This window comes from Misgurnus anguillicaudatus, chromosome 23 (assembly GCF_027580225.2).
Source record: "Misgurnus anguillicaudatus chromosome 23, ASM2758022v2, whole genome shotgun sequence".
Lineage (NCBI taxonomy): Eukaryota > Metazoa > Chordata > Actinopteri > Cypriniformes > Cobitidae > Misgurnus > Misgurnus anguillicaudatus.
Window position 1 is genome coordinate 20,039,833 of NC_073359.2, and position 24,868 is coordinate 20,064,700.

A 24,868-nucleotide genomic window follows, 5' to 3' on the forward strand; every position below is an offset into this window, starting at 1 on the left:
CAATGTAATATTTGCATATTGAACTGTGATTGGTCTTTCATTTCTTCGCTCTATTTAATCTAACTGCCTGTATAACGTGCTAGTTCGTAGTACTGACAGAAAACATTACAATGGCAAAACCGCTTTATTTCGTTATTTTTATTTACACGCTTAAAATCTCAAATGTACATAAATCTTAAACACGCTTATGTAAAACTTTACCACAGTTATTTTGGTGTATTGCACTAGTAGCGTCTGTAAATGCAAAACCAGTCAAACACATTTCTTGTGCTAAAGTTTACTTTTAATGAAAATGGGCGGCGTTTTAATACTTCATTAACCCGCAGCAGGTGACAGAAATTAACATCAACATGCGTCTCGAACAGAATGTGAGGCAAAATGATGCAAACATATTTTTGCGCTTTGAAAAAAAATGACGGCCAGCCTCATAAAGTTGCTCAAAACTCTTAAACCAACGTGCATCGAAACATTCAAGCCTCGTGCATCTATACAGCAATGAAGTTTCACTTGTCAAACGGAGGGAACAAATCAAAAAGCGGATGCACCTCTGCATGTGTCGTCTGATGTGCGCGAGTACATTCAGTCAATGTGTGATCACATTGGAGGAGTGAGACACGCGCTCAAGCTCGCACTCTATGGGAGTAAACAGACGTCTAAAACTCGCACCGGTGCACTGAAATGGGGATCTGGGGGGTGGGCAGGGGGGTTATTCCGTAAAATCAAAGAAATACGGGTCGGATCAAAACACTCAAGGCTTAAAATGTTCTCCAAAAGGACGCGGGAGCTGATAAAGACGCACTCTATGTCAAAGAAGAGCCGAACAGGAAGCGGTCCGTCGCCTCTCGGCTCTCCATCAGTAAGTTGCACTGCATCTTCACTCTTTCCTACTGTCAATCAACTTGACTGACATTTTTGCCTCGCGCTGGTGTTTGCGTCGGTTCTAAACTCGCTGTTTAGCCTTATATTTATGATTTTATTAATGTTTACGACCTCGTAGTCACACTTTAGGTTTATTATATAGATCATAATGTTATATAAAAGATGGACTACACTTCCTTAGTAAGATAAGTTATGTGGCGCAGAGTGCAACACTTTGTTTATTCACCATTGAGAATTGTCGTTTTTTTAAAATGGCTTTGAATTTGTAATTGTTTGTATTTATATTTACTTTTTTGATTCAAGTTTTAAGTTCTGCTTTAGCGATTCCGACGTGCATTTGGTTTAAATAACGTTAGTTGGTTTTAAATGGCATTTTTAAGATGGAGCATAGTGATTACAGGCCGATTATATTTTTAAAAGTTAACTAACGTTAGCTAAAAATGTTGAAGCGTGGAGCAGGTGGCAAAAGCTACAGTCCGTACGCGACTAGTCAGAGAGTTAAGAAAAGCAACAGCAAAGGTAAACTGGACATCTTGCCAAATAGACCCAACGTTTGGCTTAAACAGGTGGGTCCATACTTTAAGCTTGTGCTTTAATATGTGCCTAACTCCGAAAAATACCTTATTTTGGGGTTTATTTATGAATAGTTGACATGCAGTCAAACAGTTAACTGTAATGTTGGAGATCAATTTTATTAGCTCATAAATAAATAAGTTTATAGGAAATTTACACCATTGTACTATTTACAATGTACACCTACTGTAAAATATATATTTTACCTCAGATATTCTTATAATAGGATATTTTTTCTTATTTTTTTATTTAATAAATTTTTTTTAGTCAAATGTCTTTGAGAAGTCACATGTCGTTGGGTTTGGTGTTTATGTTGTAGGCATCTTGTCATAACTATATTTTTTGTTTGTTTGTTTGTTTATTGTTTAAAGAGAGGCAGAAACAAAATAAAAAATGTATTGTCAATAACATGTATGCTCACATGTTTTAGGGGTGTCTTTAGGCCTCATGTGGCATAAACTCAGTCACAGGGTGTGACAGGAAGCAGGCCGCTGTTTCTCAATCGCTCTTGTGAAAGATGTTCTGTTTACTAACAGCCATCTATTATAGTCTGCCATGTCTTAAGCCCCATCTGCAAAACTACTTTCTATACATTTTGTAAACTTAGAGATGCACCGATGTCAAATTTTCCATCAATAGCCAATTTTTCAGACTAATATCTACATATATCAATCGTTTAGTGGTTATATTATCTTGCATTAACCAAATTCTGAAGATAAGGTTTTCTGAATGTTATTCATACATATAAAGACCAATAATATTGAATGTTAAATAGCGTAAATTGCTTTATATCGGTGCATCTCTACAAAGTAGGGTTTTCCTCAATTTGTGGCCAAATGCTACGAATCTTCATACTCTTTTCTCTTTGCAATACAGCTTTCTGCTCTTCAAGAGCAGCCACGGAAAGATGTGGTCGATGGCGCTCCTCTTCACCCCTCTGCCGGTTCTCCTTCGATCCTGGAGGTCCCGAATTCCTGTCCGGGAACCCCCTTAAACCAGCACAGTAAGATGGCGGGCTGCCCGTCCCCGATGGGAACCCTGAAACGGCCCACTTCTCTGAGTCGCAATCCCAGCGCGGCGGGCTTCCCGATCCAGTCTTGGGTCTTTAGCAAGGGTGCAGGAAAATCCATCGTTGCCGGGTCTCCTTCGCCGGATACCCCAGAGACCCCGATGGCTATTGAGGTTGAGGACATTCCCTCGTTGCTGCGTATTGTGGAACGATTCGCAAAGGCGGTGGAGAAACTGAAAGATGTTGTGCTTGAAGGTAAGCTGTTGGTTTTGATGTTTGATAGACATGGCTGATTTAACGGAAAGGTTGTGAGGTATATTCTTGCTTTTAAATCTATATTTTTGAATGAAATAGTTTTTAGTCTGTTCATGTTGGGATGAACTATCCCTTTAAGGCTCAAATGTTTTCTAAAAACAATATATACGTACATAATATATATATTTGATTTTCAATACTGATACCGATTGCCCACATGACGATCAGCATGTCAGAGAACGGCCTTGCCGCAAATATAATCTTCCGCTGTAGATCATGTGATCGGTGGAGGATTAAAGGGGTGGAGCCGAGTTTGCTCAAGAGGCCTTGTTGTTCCTGTAGCTGCAGTTGAGTTGAGTTCCTGTGGTGTACCACATCAGTACAGGAAATGGTACTCTCGCATAACCCCCCACTTCCGCTCTCAGTGCTCGGTGACACGTAACGTAACGTCATTCTACTTTTAGTCACACCACTTATACAGAAATCAGTGTATAGGTCTGAAGCTGCCTGATATATCATTATTAATAGGTAATGCCGTAAGGCGATAGTGATTGTATCATGGTACATGTATTATTCTGTGTCACTGAGGGATAACCATACTTGTGTACCATGGAATGTACATGGTAATTTATAGCATCTTTTTTGTGGCAGGGACCCCTACATATGTATCCCTGGACCACAAGTACCACACGTATATATGTAGTAATAGCCAAAAATACATTGTATGGGTCAAAATGATCACTTTTTATTAGGGCTGGGTATCGATTCAGATGTTCCAGATCGATTCAATTTCGATTCACAAGCTATCAAATCGATTCGATTCTCGATTCAATTTTCGATTCCGATTCTCTGGGCGGTTTTTATACTCGATTCTCGATTCAACTCAATGAATATAGATTTAATACAAATACTATATTAATAAAAAATAACAGTGAACAGCAGTTTACAAGTGGGTAATTAATAAAAAGAAATGAAAAGCCACAACACTAACGTTGTCGTTTTGCTTGCGTAATCTAAAATTGTTCCAAACCTCTTACTTTTTATGTGAATGTGGCATCAACGTCGATGAAGCACCTGAAACCGCCATTTTAAGCACTGAATGAAAGAATGAAAGGCTCCTTGGTAACATCGCGCAAGGCAAAAAAGAGGGTGAGATCTAGTGAAGAACATTCATGTAAAGAAGATATTTTTGTTGGTAAATATATCAGAACTTTAATTTTGGTGAGTGGATGCAGTTGCTAAGGACTTCATTTGGACAAGTTTAAAGGAAAACACCAATGTTTTTCTATATTTTACTATGTTCTTACCTCAACTTTCCTCAATGAATTAATACATACCTATCTTTTTTCAATGCGTGCACTTACAGCGCGTTGTGAGTGTGTTGGCATTTGGCCTGGCCCCGTTCGTTCCTTGGGATCCAAACAGTAATGAATTTAGAATTTAGTCACTAAACACTTCCATGTTTTCCTAACTCGGCATGCAGTAACATCATCATCACTCCTGACTACTCGCCCTCTTGCTCAAACTTCTGTCAATATTACTGCGCTTAAGGTCTGCGCCTGGACAACGTCAAATGCCAAACGTTTTTGCCAGCTTCAGCTGAGCGCTTTGGTAGCTGTGATGCTTCAGCTGTGAGCTGGTTGGTTGCTGTGGTAATGTCCCGACCCTCCTCCACTGTGATTGGATGGCCAAAGTTGAATATTTTTCAACTCTCAGCGCTTAACGTGGAAAAACCGCAGAGCGTCGGTTTTCAGCACAGAAGAAAACCGCTAGCTGCTGGCTTATTTGAAAAACGCAGAGCTTCCATTGAAATCAATTTAAAACATGCGCCGGACACGGGCTTAAAAGCTTTGGTGTGCACGCCCCCTAAGTGCTCTTCCGCCATACAATATGGTTCTCATTTTTTATTTGCTTAAAAAATCGCCACGTTTTATTTCGTGCCACCATACTTACTCGTGTAACTACTCATGTAACAGTCTTTAAATAGGAAAAACATGGAAGAGATTAGTGGCTTCTAAATTCATCCCTGTTTGGATCCTAAGGAATGAATGGGGCTTGGCTGGGTGCTGACACATTCGCGACGCATCGTACAAAGAGTAGATGCACACAATGAAAAAAGATAGGAAATTAGTATTAATTCGTTTAAGTTGAAATAAGAACATCCTAAAATGTTGAAAAACGGTGGTGTTTTACTTTTTAAAGGTGATTTTTTTCAATTTTACTATTTTTTTTTTTTTTGCACCCTTAGATTCCAGCTTTTCAAATAGTTGTATCTCGGCCAAATATTGTCCTATCCTAACAAACCATACATAAATATAAATAAATAAAATGTGCCCATATGACAGGTTTTGTGGTCTAGGGTCATATATGATGAACCTTTTCTCACGGGACCCCTTTCTTAAAATGTATCCATATTTTTATAGAGAAAAATTTAAACTGTTAGATAAATAGTTATTTTGATATTATAAAGACTTTAAAGCATGGGTTTTCAAACTGGGGTTAGGATATCCCCAGAAAATTTCAAAACAAAAAAACAAGGCAAAAATTGTAAAAAAAAAAAAAGTGTAATGTGTAGCCAATTTTTTATAATACACTACCAGTCAGAAGTTTGTAGACTTTACTGACTATATTTTATTGCGATATTAGGTCTGTTACAGTATAGGGGAGAGCGGGGCACTCAGTAATGCTTTTTGGCTTTGGCTCTAATATTCAAAAAATATTTAGGTAACATTAATCTTTTTTTCACAATCAACACCCACATCTGTTTGTGGGACCTACCGTTATTATACAATTACACTGAAAGTGACAGGAGTGCAAACGTTACAACTTACCCCATAGGCGGGGTTAATTGTAACAGTAAGAGGGTTTGTTGTAACACCTGCTAGAAAACAAATAATTCTGTCTATATACTAAAGGTGGATATTCTTTATAATAGATAGATATCCACAAATTCATCCATCCATGATCCTTAATCTTACCATCCTTATATTATGCATCAATGCATATAAATAGATTTTTTTGAAAGGGCTGCAGAATTAAGACCAAAAAATCATAATTGTAAGTTATTTCCCCTGATATTGTATTAACAGGTATCATTTCGATGAATAGTATTTACATTTCATTATCATTGTATGCCTAATACTTAATTGTAACGCTGTGTGACAACTAACCCCGCTGTGCACAAATGTTTTCAATCCCAGCTATCAGTTACTAGGAGTTGCTGACATGTTTCAAAATGGTGTTGTGATTAAAATAATATACGGTTGAATTTGGTGACTTACACACCCAACTCGGAAATCGAAAAAAACATATAATGAAGAAATTAACTTCCATGCCTTCAAAACACTCTTTGTTCAATATCTTAATGAAAACACATCAAAACTTTGCACAAATTCACAGGAGATCATCTTCTGACAGTAAGAGAAAAAAAACAAAAGCACAGATTGCTCGGCCCTCTATAAGTATGTAAAGTAGCTGTTTTACAATGAACCCCCCGTTAGTTTGTGCCTCGCTCACCCCTATATGAAATTTGTTTTATTAAATGTAAATTTCAGCAGGCAACAGGTGTGACGTGTATTCATCTCATGAAACTGAATTGGGAGATTGACCACATTTTAAAAGTAAAGAGAATGCAAAAGGTTCTTCATGGCAATGCCATAGAAAAAAAATAGTTTACCATAATTTTAAATTGTGGAAACTGATACTTGGAAAGAAAAGCATGCACACTGTGAAAAAATTATATCAACATAATTCGTTAAGTTAAAGCAACATAAAAATAGAAAAACAAGTTGAAATCGTTTAACTTATAAGTTATGTCAACTTATTACAAATCAAAACTTCAAATAGGTCGAATTGACTTGCATATTTAGGTTGATTACACTTCATACCGAATACTGAAATAACAGTAGTGCTTTTTGTTTGTAGAATCTTGACATTTTAAGCTGAACATCCTCATTTAAGGTCCAGTGTTGATATGAAACCTCTGCTTGCGAATTTAAGACATGCATGGGTTTAAGTGGCTGACCCCTTGCCCCAAACTAGTGTAAAATCCACCAAGTTTTACAAAAGTGGCCTAGTTGTTTTCAAGTTATGTTGTTTTGACTGAAACGTGTTATTTGTAGAGTTTCTCTTTTCATTCTGTGCGTCTCACAGTTTAAAGTTACAGTTAAAAAGCCACGAGAGGAGGAAGTGGTTTGCAGACGTGTCGCAGCAGACAAAGCAGTGCTACACCGTGTTAAACTTACATCATCTTGGCTGTTTCGGGATCAGTGCAGATTTTTTAAGCTTCCTGATCTTTTGCGTATGACGGGCATTTTCAACCATGTCTTTTTATTCGAATGCTGTTGTTATACACTTTAAAAAGAATGGGTGCAAAAGTTGTCACTGGGATGGTGCCTTTCAAAAAGGTCCAAATGTGTTACAGTTTGGTGCAGATATGTACCTCTGAGGTACCATTATGCACCTTTTTAGTGCTTTTTGAAAAGGTACCGCCCAAGTGACAACTTTTATACCTTATTTTTTGTACTTTAAGTGTATTGCATGGGTGATTCTCACGAAAACTTGGTTTTAAAAATGTCAAGCATGAAAATGTAAAAATTGCTTACATTTACTTTTTTTCCCACCACACATTGAAAAACAAAGTCTGGAGAAAATGGGAACAATTATTTAAAAACTTTTACTTATCATTTAACACTTTTTGTAACATAATTTTAAAAATTAGTCCTAAAAAATCTCATTACCGCAACAGTCAGAAAACATCAACACTGACATATTATCAAAATGACATGACAAGCCTGAAAGAACATAATTTGGAGATTCTGCACATGCATTTAAAATCAAAGTATTATGCTTCTATTAATTAAATTAACATTTAATAAGCATCTGTTGCGGTAATGATAATCAAAGACAATATTTCAAATTTCAAAACTGTAAAAAAAAAGATCTTACCTGGTAGCCATCTTGAAGTAACTGGTCCATGTGCTTGGTCACTCAAAATCAAACTTTATTAAAATTCTGTATGTGTGCTTAAACTGTTCTCAAAAAGTGTTGCGGAGGATGAGAACATCAGGCATGGACACATCATTTTCCTAATTTTTCTTCATTATTATTATACATGAATATTCAGTAAATATTTTTTCTGTCATCTAAAGTAGTCTAGCAAAACATCCATTTATTTTTTTTCTTAATATTTTTGTGTTAATTTGATTAAATTACAGCATAACGCATGTTCAAACACAGCCGGACACATTGCGGTAATGAGAATTTCAGCAGAAAATGAGATAAAATGTACAATTATAAATTCTTATGTTGAAATCACACATTGTGCAAGGTAGAACACAGTATTGTGTTAATTCTGATGCTTTTTAATGTTACTATATTACACATTTTAAAGCTAAAATCATTAGAGCCGTGGTGTTTCAATGGTTTCGTGAGAATCACCCGCATAATAAACATCAACACACAAGCTTATATATTCGCTTGTTTTGCATTTTGACTGCTTGACAGCTTTTTGTTTTAATGAACCAAGTTTCTTTTCTTAACAAGACAAACAGGACAACCGTCGACCGTTGGCTCACGAGTGCTTGGGGGAGGTTTTGCGTATCCTGCGACAGGTCATCAGTATGTACCCACTTCTGAACACAGTGGAGACCCTCACTGCTGCTGGCAAACTCATTTCACAGGTCAAAGGTTAGAATGCTTACCAGTGATAAGATATTATGTTTTAAAGTGAAATCTTACAATCTTAAAAATAAAAGTTCTTGACAGTGATGCCATATAAGAACCATTTTTGGTTCCCCAAAGAACCATTATTTGTCTTTTAAGAACCTATTTTTCACTTTGTGCTACAGAAAGTTTCTGTGGATATTAAATGGAGCTTGGCCAAATCAGGATGTGTTTTTACCTTTTCTCTCAGGCTTTCACTATGAATTGAGCAATGACGCACAGAAGAAAGATTTCGAGAAGGCCATCGAGACCATAGCTGTAGCTTTTAGCAGCAAGTAAGTCGATGAAACCTGTTTTCAACCTTTTCCAGTCTCGATAAGTCATAGATGTAGCACTTTAAAGTTGCTGTTAGCTAGTTTGTGTTATTTGTAACTGTAGAGAAATAACAGGAAGTTGCCTTGTGGCTTCTGCTCTCTTACACTCAGATGGTTCTGAACTTTTGTCTTTTTTTTATGTCGAGTTGATCATTATCATTCACGCCGGTAGTAATACAAAATTGTTAAAAACAACTTCATGGTTGATTCATCAACAGCAAAGATTCTAGTGATATAGTCGTTGCAATAGCACTGGAGAGTCTTCATGTTAAAGGGACAGTTCATTGAAAATTTTTAATTATGTAATTATTTACTCACACGCATGTTGTTCCAAACCTGTATAAATGTCTTTGTTGTTCTGAACACAAAGGATGATATTCTGAGAAATGTTATTAACCAAATAGATCTGGGGCACCATTCACTTCCATACTATTATTAATTTCTAATATGTAAGTCAATGGTGCCCCAGATCTGCTTGGTTACAAACAAGTATCTTCATTTGTTTTTAGAAGAGCAAATACATTTATACAGGTTTAGACCAACTTGAATGTGAGCAAATGACCGTATTTAAATTCTTCTGTGAACTATCCATTTAAAAACTTTTAGCTTTTTAAAGATTTCCTTTCACCAAAACACTACAACCAATGTGGTGTAACACTGTTTTTATGGTACAAACAGCAGAAAGAGGAAGTTAATGAACCCATTTGAACCGCTTTCTCTTTTGCCTTGGTTATCGCGGGCAAGTCCAATTTTTAATACGTCTAAATAAAGATACAATACACTGACATGACGCATATCAATTATTTTTTAATCAGTAAGAGATTTTGTAAACTTCCCTAAATTTCCTTGGGTGCAAAGGAAAAACCCTATTATATTTCATTTTGGACTCTTGTTTTTGTCTCCTCGCCAGTGTTTCTGAATTGCTGATGGGGGAAGTGGACAGCAGCACACTGTTGTCAGTGATGCCCACTGAGAAAAGCAGGGTAAGCATGTGTGCTCTTTAAAGGCATTAAAACTGAATTTACAGGAAGTTATGTTACTATATGGCAGTTGTATGTATTTTTTTTGTATATAATGTTGTTGTTTTTTTATTTAGTCTATGGAGAACCTTTATGGCCACGAGTCTACACACACACGGAGTGACTCCTCTGAACTGGGTAAAAAACTGTGCATGCTTTAATAAACATCAGACATCAAAAATGTTAATATGCAATATAGAAAAGATGGATAAATAAAGTTAAACAGCCACCTATATGGTCAACCCCAAGGGGCGAGTGATGAATAAGTACTGAAACTTTGAAATCCGGAAGCAATTTTGTATCGTGTTATTTCCTCTCTTAAGAGTTGTATTGCTCACTTTACTAAGTCGCTTTAGATAAAAGCATCTGCTAAATGACTACATGTAAATATTGTATTCCTGTATTTCCTGACAGTATGGAGCTCAGAAGAGGTGGACATCATACTGCAGCGCAGCGAAGGTGGTGTTGACTCTGCTTTGACGTACGCCAAGACCATCTCCAAATACATGAAGGACCTAATCGGCTACGTTGAGAAAAAGCTTGCACTGGGTAGGATTGTGATCTTTTAGTAGTTAAGATAAGTGCTCCAGAAAGGGTTTTTAACCTCATTGGAGAACCTGGTTAGGTTCAACAATGAACCTAGTTAGAAAACATACATGTACATTTTCTTTAAAGAACTCAGAAACCAGTAGGCTGATCATCTTCTGTAACTTCTAGAAATGAATTTAAGTTAAAAAGAAGCCAAATGTGTTAAAGGATTAGTCAATTATCTTAATAAAAGGGTCCAGATCATTTGCTCGCCAACATGTCATCCAAGATGTTGATGTCTTTTTTTGTTCAGTCGAGAAGAAATTGTTTTTTGGGGAAGGAATTTCAGGATTTTTCTAATTTTGATGGACTTTGGTGGACCCCAGCGCTTGGCAGTTTTGGTGCAGTTTGGAGTTGCCGTTTCAAAGGACTTTAAACGATCCCAAACGAGGCATAAGGGTCTTATCTAGGGAAACGATTGTGATTTTTGGCAAGAAAAATAAAAATATGCACTTTTAAACCGCAACTTCTCATCTTCCTCCGGCTGTGTAATGCGCCAAGCGCGACCTCACGTAATTGCATAATGACGTCGAAAGGTCACGTGTTACATATATGAAACGCACATTTTCAGACCATTTTAAACAATAAACTGACACAAAGACATTAATTAGTATCATCAACATACAACAACGTCGGAACGGTCTTCTTTTTCCACACTTGTAAACACTGGGGTGTAGTTTCACATACGTCATCCGTGACCTCTTGACGTGATGACGTATTATGTGAGGGTCGGGCTGCCGCACCACAGGACCGGAGGAAGACGAGAGGCCGTGGTCCAAAAGTGCATATTTTTTATCCCTCCTGTCAAAAATGACAATCGTTTCGCTAGATAAGACCCTTATGGGATCCTTTGAAAACATTTAGAGTCCTTTGAAACTGCAATTTTAAACTGCATTAAAACTGTTAAGTGTTGGGGTCTATTAAAGTCCATTAAAATGAGAAAAATCCTGGAATGTTTTCCTCAAAAACCATAAATTCTTCTCGACTGAACAAAGACATCGACATTTTGGATGACATGGTGGTGAGTAAATTATCTGGATTTTTTTTAGAAAATGGACTAATCCTTTAACTGTGATAAAATATTTCTCTTTAGTCTTAAATTGCACTAATATTTTGTTATAGAGCTGGAGTTCTCCAAGGGTCTACAAAGGATCTATCAGTCATGCAAACAAACAATCACACAGGTAAGATTTGACCATCATCAGGGTCTCTCTCTCTCTCTCTCTTTCTCTCTCTCTCACCTAATCCTGATTTATGTTTCTCCGTCAGCCGCACATGCCCTTCTTCTCAATCTACTCTCTGGCTCTGGAGCAAGACCTGGAGCAGGGCGCTGGAATGCACCAGGCAGCTGCCACCCTACAGAACCAAACCTTCATCATGGTACATCACCATCATCATCATTTGATTTAATTGTACATTAATGTTTACACTAATTGCCATAAATGTTTTATGTTCATTCATAGCCTCTACTGCTACGCAAACAAGAGCATGAGAAGAAACGCAAGGAAATCAAGGAACAGTGGTTGAAAGCCAAGAGAAAACTGGTAGGCTTACAGATTATAAATTATGAATGTGCCATTTTTATCCCAAGCTGCTTCCAGTGAATTGACGGTATATGTTTTACCAGTTCATGTGTTTATTATTAAATATTTGCGCAAAACTTAAGCGTTATTTTTTTAAACGTCAACAAAAAATTATTGCAAAATGACGGCGTTTTCAATAAACGCAGTTATATGATTTAAATGTAATTTTGTGGTCTTGAGAGAAGTAATTCCAAAACAATCATTCAGGTTTGTTCGACTTCATACGGGGCTGCACAGACCAACATGCGGATGACATCAAAACTTGCTTGAGCGACTCAATAGCATAACAAAATCTATTGTGAAATGTTCGTTCCATTAACCGATGTTATGCGGCTAAATTGTAATTTTGTTGTCTCACGAGTTATTCCAATAAATCATGCAGGTTTGTTCGACTTCATACGGCGCTGCGCAGACCAACATGCAGATGACATCAAAACTCGCTTGAGCGACTCAATAGCATAACAAAAACTATTGTGAAATGACCGTTCCATTAACCGATGTTATGCGGCTAAATCGTAATTTTGTTGTCTCACGAGAAGTCATTACAATAAATCATGGCAACGAATGTGTTCGACGTCATGTGGCGCTGTGTAATTTTGTTATTAAATATTTGCGCAAAACTTAAGTGTTATTTTTAAACGTAGACAAAAACGTTTGCAAAATGACGGCGTTTCAACTAACTGGAATTATATGACTTTAATGTAACTTTGTGGTCTTGCGAGAAATAATTCCAAAAACAATCATGCAAGGTTTGTTCGACTTTATACGGCACTGCGCAGACCAACATGCGGATGACATCAAAGCTCGTTTGAGCGAATCAATAGCATGTTAAGCATCTTGCGAGAAGTCATTCAAAAAAAATCATGGCAACGGATGTGTTCAGCTCCATGTGGCGCTGCGCAGATCCTCAGGCGGATGACGTCAAAACTCACTTGAGTGAGAAAAATATTGCAAAATGATGCCATTACATTAACCATTGTTATGCGGCTAAATCGTAATTTTGTTGTCTTGCGAGAAGTCATTCGAAAAAAATCATGGCAACCGGTGTGTTCAACTTCATGTGGCGCTGCGCAGACCCACATGCGGATGACATCAAAATACTGCAAGAACGATTTGAAAGCATACAGAGCTGTCGACTTCCAAATCGTTCTCGCTGTATTTTAACGTCAAAGGCTTGACGGTTTTTGTTACGCCACATGAAGTCTCACACACCTCTTCTGTCTTGTCTTCCAATCAAACATACCACTCCAAATATAAAGAATGATCATGTGACTGTAACGTACGCCAGATGATCTGTAAATGCAATTCGAAAAAGCATTTTGCGAGCATAAAAATGTTTTTGCGATTAAATGGGAGTTTATGCGAAATAGCTGTTTCCATTGGGCGCGTTTTTTCAATTCGACATTTCAATTTGCGCAATTTGAAGGGTAATGGAAACGCAGCTACTGAGAAGATCGTAGTTTTATCAGTTTAGCTAAAGAAACAAACTTAACAAAATTAAAAATGTTTGACGGTATAGACGATTTCACCAGTAACAACATAAACAAGCGGCTTTCACGTAACTTCTGGTAATCTCCGCTAAGAATAAATAACAACAAAGTCCTTTTTAAAGTAGTTTATTTATATAACAAGCAAAATAAACAACACATAAATTAACTAGGCTAGGAAACCAAAACATTTATTTTCGACGAGGTATTTGTTCAAGAGTTCAGTTTAGCAACTAGTCAGACCATTAAAAAAATTAAAACCGGAAGTAAAGTTCCAACCAGACACTTAATCGCGTGACCGCACGTGCGTCCAATGAAACCATCTATAAGAATTGAAATAAAATGAAATAAAATTGATTTTGAATAAAAGGGGTTGCCAAATGGGTTAATGTAATGTAAATGCAGATGCAAACAGAAACTTGTAACAACTTCACGTACATTAGGGCCTCAAAAAAATGGCAAGAACCATTTTCAGGGTTTTACAGCTAAACTTTTGCCTGTTTACAGATGGAGTGTGATGCCAATCTACGCAGGGCTAAGCAGGTCTACATGGCCCGATTTGAGGAATATGACAAGGCGAGGACGGCGGCTAACAGGGCTGAAGAAGAAGGTGGAAGCTCTACCACCAAAACCGTAGACAAGAAGAAACGACTAGTGGAGGAGGCCCGTAACAAGGTCACTCAAATCCCATAATGCATTTCTCCACTAATGTTTTCCATAGACAAATATAATACTGATGCAAAGTATGTTTGTCAGGTTATGTTTAAAACATCCTGTCTGTGTCGCAGGCTGAGGAGGCGGAAGCAACGTACAGAACCTGCATTGCGGACGCGAGCACACAACACCAGGAGCTGGAGCACATGAAGGTCACGGTTCTGCGGCAAATCCAGGAGGTCATCAAACAAAGCGACCAAACCATCCGCTCTGTAAGTATCCACACAGCATTTCACTGCTAAATATTAATTGACTTCACAATTTGTTAACCAAAAAACCTCTCTATCCTTCCCAGGCCACCATCTCTTACTACCAAATCATGCACATGCAGACCGTAGCTCTGCCCGTTCACTATCAGACGCTGTGCGAGAGCAGTAAACTGTACGATCCCGGTCACCAGTACGCCACGCATGTCAAAGACCTTCAGATGAACGAGGAGCCCGAGACCCATTACGATTTTGAGCCTTATTCCGCCTCCACTATCCAGTATGAGATCTTTCACACTCACAGATAGTCATATTAAGCAATGTGCATTATGGATCTGGGTTGGTTCTTGTACTAAACTACTTGTTTTGGAATCAGGCCATCAGCCAGACCCCGTTCTGACAGCGGCAATGTTGATGCTCCACTCGCTATAGGAGAGACAGGAGATACTCAGAAAGATGAACAGAAGAGATGTATGTGTGAGATTTTATACATTAAGTGTATTTAGTTTATATGTATATATTAACACGGGACATGGTTTGTAAATTTATAATTGTTGTTGTGTTTTATTAGCTCGAGGTCAAATGACCCACAAATCCTGGGGATCTACAGTGAGCGATACAGACAGTTTGGGTGGAGGCAGTGGTCTTGGGTCTCCCACTATAAGCACAGGTACAGGTTATACCTGATCAGACTCCTTAACTTTGTGACTTTTGCACCACTTACATTCAAGTCTTTTTTTGTACCCAACATGTAGGCGACATAAGCAAAATAGTTCGGACGTCATCCACGGGAACCATGTCATCGAATGAAGACCCAGATGAGAGGGACTCAAATATCGCTCCATTTGATACTTCAAGTGAGAATTCACATTCCTATTCTTAGATTTAAAGGATTAGTCCATTTTCTTAAAAAAAATCCAGATAGTTTATTCACCACCATGTCATCCAAAATGTCGATGTCTTTCTTTGTTCAGTCGAGAAGAAATTATGTTTTTTGAGGAAAACATTGCAGGATTTTTCTCATTTTAATTGACTTTAATGGACCCCAAAACGTATTAGTTTTAATGCAGTTTAAAATTGCAGTTTCAACAGACTCTAAACGATCTCAAACGAGGCATAAGAGTCTTATCTAGCGAAACGATTGTCATTTTTGACAAGAAAAATAAAAAAATATGCACTTTTAAACTACAACTTCTCATTTATCTCCGATCTTGTGACGCGCCAGCGCAACCTCACGTAATTGCGTACCATTTTAAACAATAAACTGACACAAAGCCATTAATTAGTATAATTCGACATACAACAACGTTGGAACGGTCCTCTTTCTCCACACTTGTAAACACTGGGGCGTAGTTTCACATATGTCATCCGTGACCTCTTGATGTGATGATGTATTGCGTGAGCTCGCGCTGGCGCATCACAGGCCCAGAGATAGACGACAAGTTGTAGTTTAAAAGTGCATATTTTTTATTTTTCTTGTCAAAAATGTTGTTTCGCTAGATATGACCCTTATGCCTTGTTTAGGATTGTTTAGAGTCCTTTGAAACTGCAATTTTAAACTGCATTAAAACTGTTACGTGTTGGGGTCCATTAAAGTCCATTAAAATGAGAAAAATCCTGGAATGTTTTCCTCAAAAAACATAATTTCTTCTTGACTGAACAAAGAAAGACATCAACATTTTGGATGACATGGTGGTGAGTAAATTATCTGGATTTGTTTAAGAAAATGGACTAACCCTTTAAAGGAGTACTCCACTTTCATAAAAATTATAATTTTTAATTATAATTATAATTTAAATTTTTATTAAAATTTTCAACATTTTTAAATGTTGATGTCTTTCTTTGATCAGTCGATAAGAAATATATATATATTTTTTAAGAAAACATTCCAGGATTTTTCCCTATTTAATAGACTTTATTGGACATCCACAGTTTACATTGCAGCTTCAAAGGGCTCTAAACGATCCCAACCAAGGCATAAGGGTTAAATCTTGCAAAACGATTGTCATTTTAGGCCAAGAAAAATAAAAAATATGCACTTTTAAACCACAACTTCTCGTCTTGGACTAGCCATGTAATGCGTCAGCGTGATCATACATATTATGTAATCACGTTGAAATGGCGTAAACAAAAACTACCGCCCCAGTGTTTACAAGTGTGGAGAAAGAGGACCGTTCCGACATTGTTGTATGTAGACTGACAATTATTAATGTCGTTGTGTCAGTTTATTGCTTAAAATGGTCTGCAAGTCTGCGTTTCAAATAAGTAACGTGTGACCTTTCAAAGGATTACGTAATATGTGGGGTCGCGCTGGCGCAGCACACGGTTGGTGCAGGATGAGAAGTTGTGGTTTAGAAGTGCATATTTGTTGTTTTTCTTGCTGAAAATGACTATCGTTTTGCTGGATGGGACCCTTGTGCCTCGGTTGGGATTGTTTGGAGTCCTTTGAAGCTGCATTGAGATTGTAAACTGTTGAGGTCCAACAAAGTCTATTAAATTTAGGAAAAGTCCTGGAATGTTTTCCTTAAAAAAGATAAATTTCTTCTCGACTGAACCAAGAAAGATATAAACATCTTGGATGACACAGGTGTGAGTAAATTATGAAGATTTTTTTAATGCAAATGGAGTGTTCCTTTAACAGGTTTTGTCATATGTGTGTTTTTCTTGTGCATTTCTTACAATATGCTCATTCCTTATGTAGATATAAACGGTATAGAACCTGAGATAGCAGTGCACACCGGGCCGTTTCGAAACGTGGGGTTGTCGAAAGCCGCTCAGACGCACAAACTACGCAAATTGCGCTCCCCGTCCAAATGCAGAGAGTGCGACAGCTACGTTTATTTCCAGGGAGCGGAGTGCGAGGAGGTGAGGTCACTAGGGGTTTAGCGTTGCACAATTATTTATTTATTTATTTATTTATCAAATTTCACTTTATTATTTGCTCTGTTTGCAGTGTTTCTTGGCCTGCCATAAGCGCTGCTTAGAGACGTTGGCTATTCAGTGTGGCCACAAGAAGCTTCAAGGCCGTCTCCAGCTATTCGGCCAGGATTTCTCCCAGGTGTCCTCCAACAGCCCTGACGGCATCCCCTTTATTATCAAGAAGTGTATCGGTGAGATCGAGAGACGAGCACTGAGAATGAAGGTAAGGCAGCAAGTCACACGAACGATGCTGTCTTAGCCAATAGAAACGCATTCCTAATGCTGGGTTCACACCAGACGCGTTTTGAGGCATCAAATTCGCGTCTACCGCGCGTAGTTGGACGCTTGAACATTTTGAGTGTACTCGCTTCATTCGTGCATAAAATTCTAGTCATCAAGACATTCACGTGGAAATTTGCATAATGGGAGGGGCTTCTGGGACTCTGCTAGTGATGGGCGATTTCGAAGCACGCTTCATGAGGCTTCGAAACATTTACGAATCTTATGTTTCGAATCATTGATTCAGAGCTTGTTTCAAACTAGCAAAAGTCATGTGATTTTAGCAAACGAGGCTTCATTACGTCATAACGGTTTCGAAACGTTTTCGAAAATCTGATGATTCACCACTAGGGGGAGTTGATCACAAATGACAAATGACAAATTTTATTATAAAAGTTCATAAAACATTCATTCTTCTGACTAATAACACTACCATTTTGTCCAATTTTTGTTAATAGACAGATTTAATGACAAAAATGTGCATCATTAAAAAGGAAGTTCGTTTTAATGATTTGTTTGCCATATGCTAAAAACATAGCCTGGGTGCCAGCCGATCTTAGCCCCGCCCACCACGATTTGAAATACGGGGAAAATCGGTCTGGGGATTTACCGTTGAGGAGCTACTATGAGAATACCAAAACAGGCCGACGAATCAAATTGTGAGGGCGGGCTTTATACGATGATTGACAGATAAACGACAGTAACGTAATGAACCACGTCAACAAAGAGCGTGTGTGTTGAATGGCTGCTGCTGTAGAGTTCAGATGTGTGGATTCTGACATTGAGTCTGTTCTAAAAGATATCGACAGAGCATTGATTTTAAAAGAGGAACAGAGAAACGCGAGCAAGGCATTTGTTTATGTTTTTGCCGTCCTTCCTATGGGATTCGGCAAAGGTTGGTCGCAACTGAAATGGGCAACCTTATCATGGCGATGCAACTCTACGTGCAGACGAGATGGATATAATTAGCAGTTGTTGCCAGCTTCTTTTCGGAAGCCCAGAGTCGTGGTTGCTAAATAAGTGGAGGGACATGCTAGGCTCCAATATTTTCAAGCCAACGTAGGGTATCGTCGTGGATGAAGTTCACCTAACGTACAAATGGTAAGAGATAGTCATACTCTATGACTTAGTAAATACTTCATGTTGTGATATAAACGAAATGTTGTAAACATAGTAGGTGTTGATGTACATTCGCTAACTCAGACTTAGTATAATCACAATGTTAGTGTCATTGTAGCGAAATAACTAGCAGTTCGGTCAGGCTGCAAAGACGTAATTTCAACATACACTCCGTTGCTCTGATTGGTCGTAGGTCTATCCAATTGAGTGGAGAGGCATTTTTCGGTTGAGACACGCCTCATAATTATAGCTCAATGGAGCGGTATCAGACTCAAATTCTGACTAGAATTGAGTATGACAACGTCAGGCTACTAAAAACACAGAATACACTTTTAATTTTGTCTTAATTAAATTAAATCATTTATTTTTCTTAAAAACATATTTTTAGAACAATCTTGTAAAAAGTGTAAAATGTTTGGACAGATCTTGCTGCTTTTACACTATTTTGACCAGTAGGTGTCGCTAGCATGTATGGTGTTTCGAACGCTTTGAAAAACTGAATCAATTTGCGAAATTGCTGAATCAATTTCTACCGCATCTGGTGTGAACCCAACATAAGAGCTTCCTTCATCCCCTCAGGGCATTTATCGAGTGAACGGTGTGAAGACACGGGTGGAGAAGCTCTGCCAGGCCTTCGAGAACGGCAAAGAATTAGTAGAGCTGTCGCAGTCCTCGCCACATGACATCAGCAATGTCCTGAAGCTTTACCTGCGTCAGGTGAGACCATGAGATCAGTTCATATGTATTTCATAGCCTTTATTGCATATATAAACTGAGTGATTTCCTCTTTAGCTTCCAGAGCCCATCATGCCCTTCCGTCTATACAACAGTCTGATGGGTCTGGCAAAGGAAAGCCTGGCAATCGTGGGTCCAGAAGGTGCAGAGGCCGGTAAAGGACCCGACCTGATGAACCTTGGGCCTGAGACAGACCCTGAACTTCTGGTGTTGGTGGACAGACTTAAAAATCTACTTAAAGAGCTTCCCAAAGCAAACACCATAACTCTTCGCTACTTAGCGCGGCATTTGAGAAGGTTAGAGACGTTGGGATCATCATCACCCTATCACAAGGCTGTATGTATTTATTTATTATTTTTTACTAATTCATATCTTACTCAGGATTGCAGAGCTTGAAGACGACAATAAAATGAGCCCAAGCAATCTAGGTATCGTCTTCGGCCCCTCGCTGATGCGCCCTCGGCCCTCAGGGGCCACGGTCTCCCTGTCCTCTCTGGTGGATTACCCGTACCAGGCACGCATAGTGGAGACCCTGATTGTGTTTTATCCCTCCATTTTCCATTCGGATTCGGGACGGCCCACGAGCACCAGCACAACCCGCTCATCGTCTCTACAACAGGTTTGTGTTAGTTAATGCACACACAGTTTGTCGTATGCGTGCAAATCTGTTGTGAGCGATGAGTCATTTCCTGTTAACCAGATCGAATACAAATAAGTGTATAAATTGTGTGTTCGTGTGTAGGAAAGCAGTATTGATGGAGAAGAAAACTGTTTGAATGACGCTGAAGATCAAGGGGTGGTGGATAAACACAACAGTGCAGAATCGGACAAGATGGAGGGCCATGGTATAATATACATTTATGGTTATACAGTGGATATAAAAAGTCTACACACCCCTGTTTGGGTTGCATGTTTTTGTGATTTGTAGGATGAAACCAAGATGAATCATTTTGGAACCTGTTCCAACTTAATTCCCTACTTCAAACCTATATATTAAAGTAATTAACATTAAGAATAATTTTGTGGTAAAAAAATGGCAAGTAAAGTTGTACAATAACCAGGTTGCACAAGTGTGCACACCCTTTTACAATAGTGATTGTGGCAGTGTTCAAAAGCAACCAATCACATTTAGACTTAAGTAAATATGAAGTAGTACATACCTCTCATCAATTAAAATTACCTTTTAACTATTAATGAAGTGTGCCTGGTCCTAAAGGTTTTTTTTGTGTATCATCCCACTGAAAAAGCTATTGTCTGTGTAGAGCTTACTCAGCAGGTACATGATCCCATTGTTGAAAAATATCAATCAACAGAGGGTTAAAAACATTTCCAAGACACTGAATATACCATGGAATACTGTAAAAACAATAATCCACAAGTGGAGAAAATATGGCACAACATTGACATTACTAAGACACGGCATCCACCTAAAATTTATGAGAAAACCAGGAAAAAAATGGTAAGGAAGGCTGCCGAGAGGCCTACAGCAACATTAAAAGAATTGTAACAATATCTGGCAAGTACTTTTTGCTCCCTACATGTGACAAAAATCTGCTGAATTCTTCATGTTTGGGCTATAAGCATTTTTAATCAAAAATATCATTAAGTTCATCTAAAGTTTGTAAAAACAAATATTTCTATATCCCAAATTCATGTGGAATAATGTATTATAGTCAATTGAGACCAAAGTTAAACTTGGGCTGTTATACCAAAATATATATTTGGTGCAATAAAACCCACATCACCAAATGAACACCATGCCCAGAGTAAAGCATGAAGGTGACAGCATCATACTTTGTGGCTGCTTTTCTTCGGCTGGAACTGGGGTTTTTAATCAGGGTGTATGGAATAATGAATAGCTCCAAATACCTGTCAATTTTGGCCCAAAACCTAAAGGCTTCTGCCAAAACACTTAAAATGAAGAGAAATTTGACCGTACAGCATGACAATGACAGAAAGCACACATCTAATCAACAAAGAAATTACTTCACCAAAACAAGATCAAGGTTTTGGAATGGCCCAGCAAGAGTCCGGATCTAAATCCCATCCAAAATCTATGGGGTGATCTGAAGAGGGCTGTACACAGGAGACACCCAACCAATTTGACAGATTTAAAATGCTTTTGAAAGGAGAAATGGCAAAATATTGCAAATTCAAAAGTGTCAAATTGATTGACACATTCCCATTAAGATTGAATGCTGTGATAAAATCTAAAGGTGCTTAAACTAAGTTTTAGTTTAAGGGTGTGCACACTTATGCAACCTGGTTATTGTACAACTTGACTTGCCATTTTTTCACCACCAAAGTTTTCTTGTTGTTGTTAGCTTTAATGTATGGGTTGGAAGTGCGGAGTTAAGTGGAACGGGTTCCAAAATGATTCATCTTGTTTTCATTTTTTAAATCACAAAAACCTGCAATTTTAACAGGGGTGTGTAGACTTTTTATATCCACTGTATACTAACATTCGTTATTTTAGTATATCAATTAATGCATAAAGTATGTATAAAAAATTAATGCATGAACTAGCAATGATCAATACTTCTACAGCATTTATTAATACATTTTTAAAAACAGTTAATGCACAATGAACCAACATGAACAATTGTATTGGCATTAACTAACATTAACAGAGATTAATAAATGCTGATAGACTATTGCACTGCAAAAAATTATTTTCAAGAAACAAAATCTTAATATTTTTGTCTTGTTTTCAGTAAAAATATCAAAAAATTCTTAAATGAAGATGCTTTTTCTTGATGAGCAAAACCACCCAAGAAAATAAGTCTAGTTTTTAGACCAAAAATATCAAATTTAAGTGATTTTATGCATAAAACAAGCAAAAAAATCTGCCAATGGGGTAAGCACATTTTTCTTGAATGTAGTGTTTAAGAAAAATGTTCAAGATTTTTTGCTTACCCCATTGGCAGATTTTTTTTGCTCGTTTTATGCACAAAATCACTTAAATTTGATATTTTTGGTCTAAAAACTAGACTTATCTTCATTTAAGAATTTTTAGATATTTTTACTGAAAACAAGACAAATACTAAGTATTTTTTTCTTGAAAATCATTTTTTGCAGTGTGCTCATAGTTAGTTCATGTTGGTTAATGCATTTAATGTTTAACAAGGGCTGTCACGATTATGAAATTTGTCTGACGGTTATTTGTCTAAAATTGTGCCGATTAATTGCCTGATTTAGGACTTTGACATTTAATTCTTAGACATTTTTTTTGTTTGTTCATGAAATAACTTTACACATTATTGTGATTATTTAAACAAAATATGTCTTATGTCTGTAGTGGCTGCAAAAAAAACCTACACTGCAAAAAATTATTTTCAAGAAAAAAGTATTTTTGTCTTGTTTTCAGTAAAAATATCTAACAATTCTTAAATTAAGATGCTTTTCTTGATGAGCACGATCCAAGTAAATAAGGCTAGTTTTTGTGCATAAAACAAGCAAAAAAAAATCTGCCAATAGGGTAAGCAAATTTTTCTTGAATTTAGTGTTTAAGAAAGTGTATAAAAAAAATTAGCTTACCCCATTTGCAGATTTTTTTGCATGATTTATGCACAAAATCACTTAAATTTTATATTTTTGGTTTAAAATCTAGACTTATTTTCTTGGGTCTTTTTGCTCATCAAGATAAAGCATCTTAATTTAAGAATTTTTGGATATTTTTACTGGAAACAAGAGGTGCAGTGTGTAAATTTTAGCGGCATCTAGTGGTGAGGTTGCAAATTGCAACCCACGGCTCGTCCACAGCTGACCCCTCGCTTTTGAAATGCATATAGAAGCTACGGTAGATGCCACAGGACAAACATGTCTACAAGAGAGTTAACTTATTAAAGTTTGTCCGTTAAGGGCTTCTGTAGAAACATGGTGACACAAAATGGTGGCTTCCATGTAAGCGGACACGCAGCATATCGTATGTAGATAAAAACGTATTATGCGAAGGTAATTAAAACATAATTGTTCATTATTTGAGGTCTTTAAACACCCCTGATAATATAGTTACATATATTATATTGCATTTCTGTCAAGTGATTCTTCTAAAAGTTACACACTGCACCTTTAAGTGATTTGTGCATAAAACAAGCAAAAAAATCTGCCAATGGGGTAAGCAAAAAAATCTTTAACATTTTTCTTAAACAATAAATTCAAGAATAATTCAAGAAAAATTTGCTTACCCTATTGGCAGATTTATTTGCTTGGTTTATGCACAAAATCACTTAAATTTGATATTTTTGGTCTAAAAACTAGACTTATTTTCTTGGGTCTTTTTGCTCATCAAGAAAATGCATCTTAATTTAAGAATATTTAGATATTTTTTACTGAAAACGAGACAAAAATACTAAGACAAAAATACTAAGAATTTTTTTCTTGAAAATCATTTTTGCAGTGTATTCCTTACAGATCTTTTTTTTTGCAGCATTTGTTTAAATCGCGTTACACTGTCAGTTAAGGAGCGTCATCTGCTATCGTTTCATTTATACAGGCTACGCAGCTCCCCCTTGTGTTTTTAAAGAGATGTGCAATCATCACGGTGATCTGAAATCATCGTGATGAGACAATTATTTAATCATTGTGACAGCCCTAACAAATACAACTTTATTGTAAAATGTTACTTTTTTATATTTTGCATTTATATACTGATTCTGCATTACTAATAATATATTATGCATTGTTGCGTCTCAACAGCAGATATCTCTGCTGGAAGCACGGGTTCACTGGAACACAGTCTGGATTTAGACTCTGATGAGGAATCAGGGAGGGGTGAACTGCAACCCCCCAGCCCTACAGACCCATCGGATGACGGCACCACCAAAGACCTCATGAGCCCACCTATCCTACTGGTGAACCTGCAATGCACCTCCGGTTTGGACATCAACCCCCCTGCCCTCCCTGAAAGTGAACCTCCAGAGTTAGATGAACTGGAAGTACCAACAGACTCACTGGCGGCGTTAAATATCAACGAGTGTGACAATACTACCCAAACACTCTGAAGTTACCCTCAGGCATAGCCGAACAAGTGGGGTAGTACCAAATGTCCAAGGGAAAGGAATATTAAAATCAAGTTTTAATCATTTTAGAGTATTTTTGATATTTAAAATATTTTAGCTCAGAATCTTTGCTTTTTATTTCAGATCTTTTAATTTACAGGGAATTTTGACTTGCTGTAAGCTGTGTAATGTGATGTACATGGTTATGACAGTGTGTCATTGAAATGCCTCTGTCGTTAAATTTGTGTTTGTCTTTTAATAATAAATTTTAAAATAATCCATAAAAGATCGCAACTAATGCAAACTAACTGGCGTGTGAAACTATAGGGCTGACAATGCAGTTACATCACATTCAAATAAGGTTTAGATCCTTTTATAAGATAGGACTCTCTGTATACCACAGCACACAAGACAGACTATAGTTGCAATTCAAGTGAACAATATATATATATTTGACTGACCAGC

At 37.4% G+C, this 24,868-nt stretch overlaps 1 protein-coding gene across 3 annotated transcripts; it reads left to right on the plus strand.

The window, feature by feature from the left end:
- Positions 1–83: 83 nt before the first annotated feature.
- Positions 84–24,701, plus strand: arhgap45b (Rho GTPase activating protein 45b). 3 transcript variants are annotated; one of them, XM_055217175.2, is made up of 23 exons: positions 84–856; positions 2,329–2,716; positions 8,261–8,404; positions 8,631–8,715; positions 9,665–9,737; positions 9,851–9,911; positions 10,188–10,322; positions 11,484–11,545; positions 11,631–11,741; positions 11,825–11,905; positions 13,939–14,106; positions 14,220–14,357; positions 14,441–14,631; positions 14,728–14,822; positions 14,923–15,021; positions 15,107–15,208; positions 17,053–17,216; positions 17,305–17,493; positions 19,248–19,385; positions 19,461–19,699; positions 19,785–20,022; positions 20,146–20,248; positions 24,105–24,701. In XM_055217175.2, the coding sequence occupies exons 1-23, from the start codon at positions 587–589 to the stop codon at positions 24,404–24,406; spliced, it is 3,576 nt and encodes a 1,191-aa protein (XP_055073150.2). In that variant the 5' UTR covers positions 84–586; the 3' UTR covers positions 24,407–24,701. The 3 variants fall into 3 exon arrangements, with proteins under 3 accessions (XP_055073150.2, XP_055073149.2, XP_055073151.2); XM_055217174.2 differs by having other exon boundaries at positions 85–856; positions 24,102–24,701; XM_055217176.2 differs by lacking the exon at positions 84–856 and adding an exon at positions 895–1,445 and having other exon boundaries at positions 24,102–24,701.
- Positions 24,702–24,868: the final 167 nt, after the last annotated feature.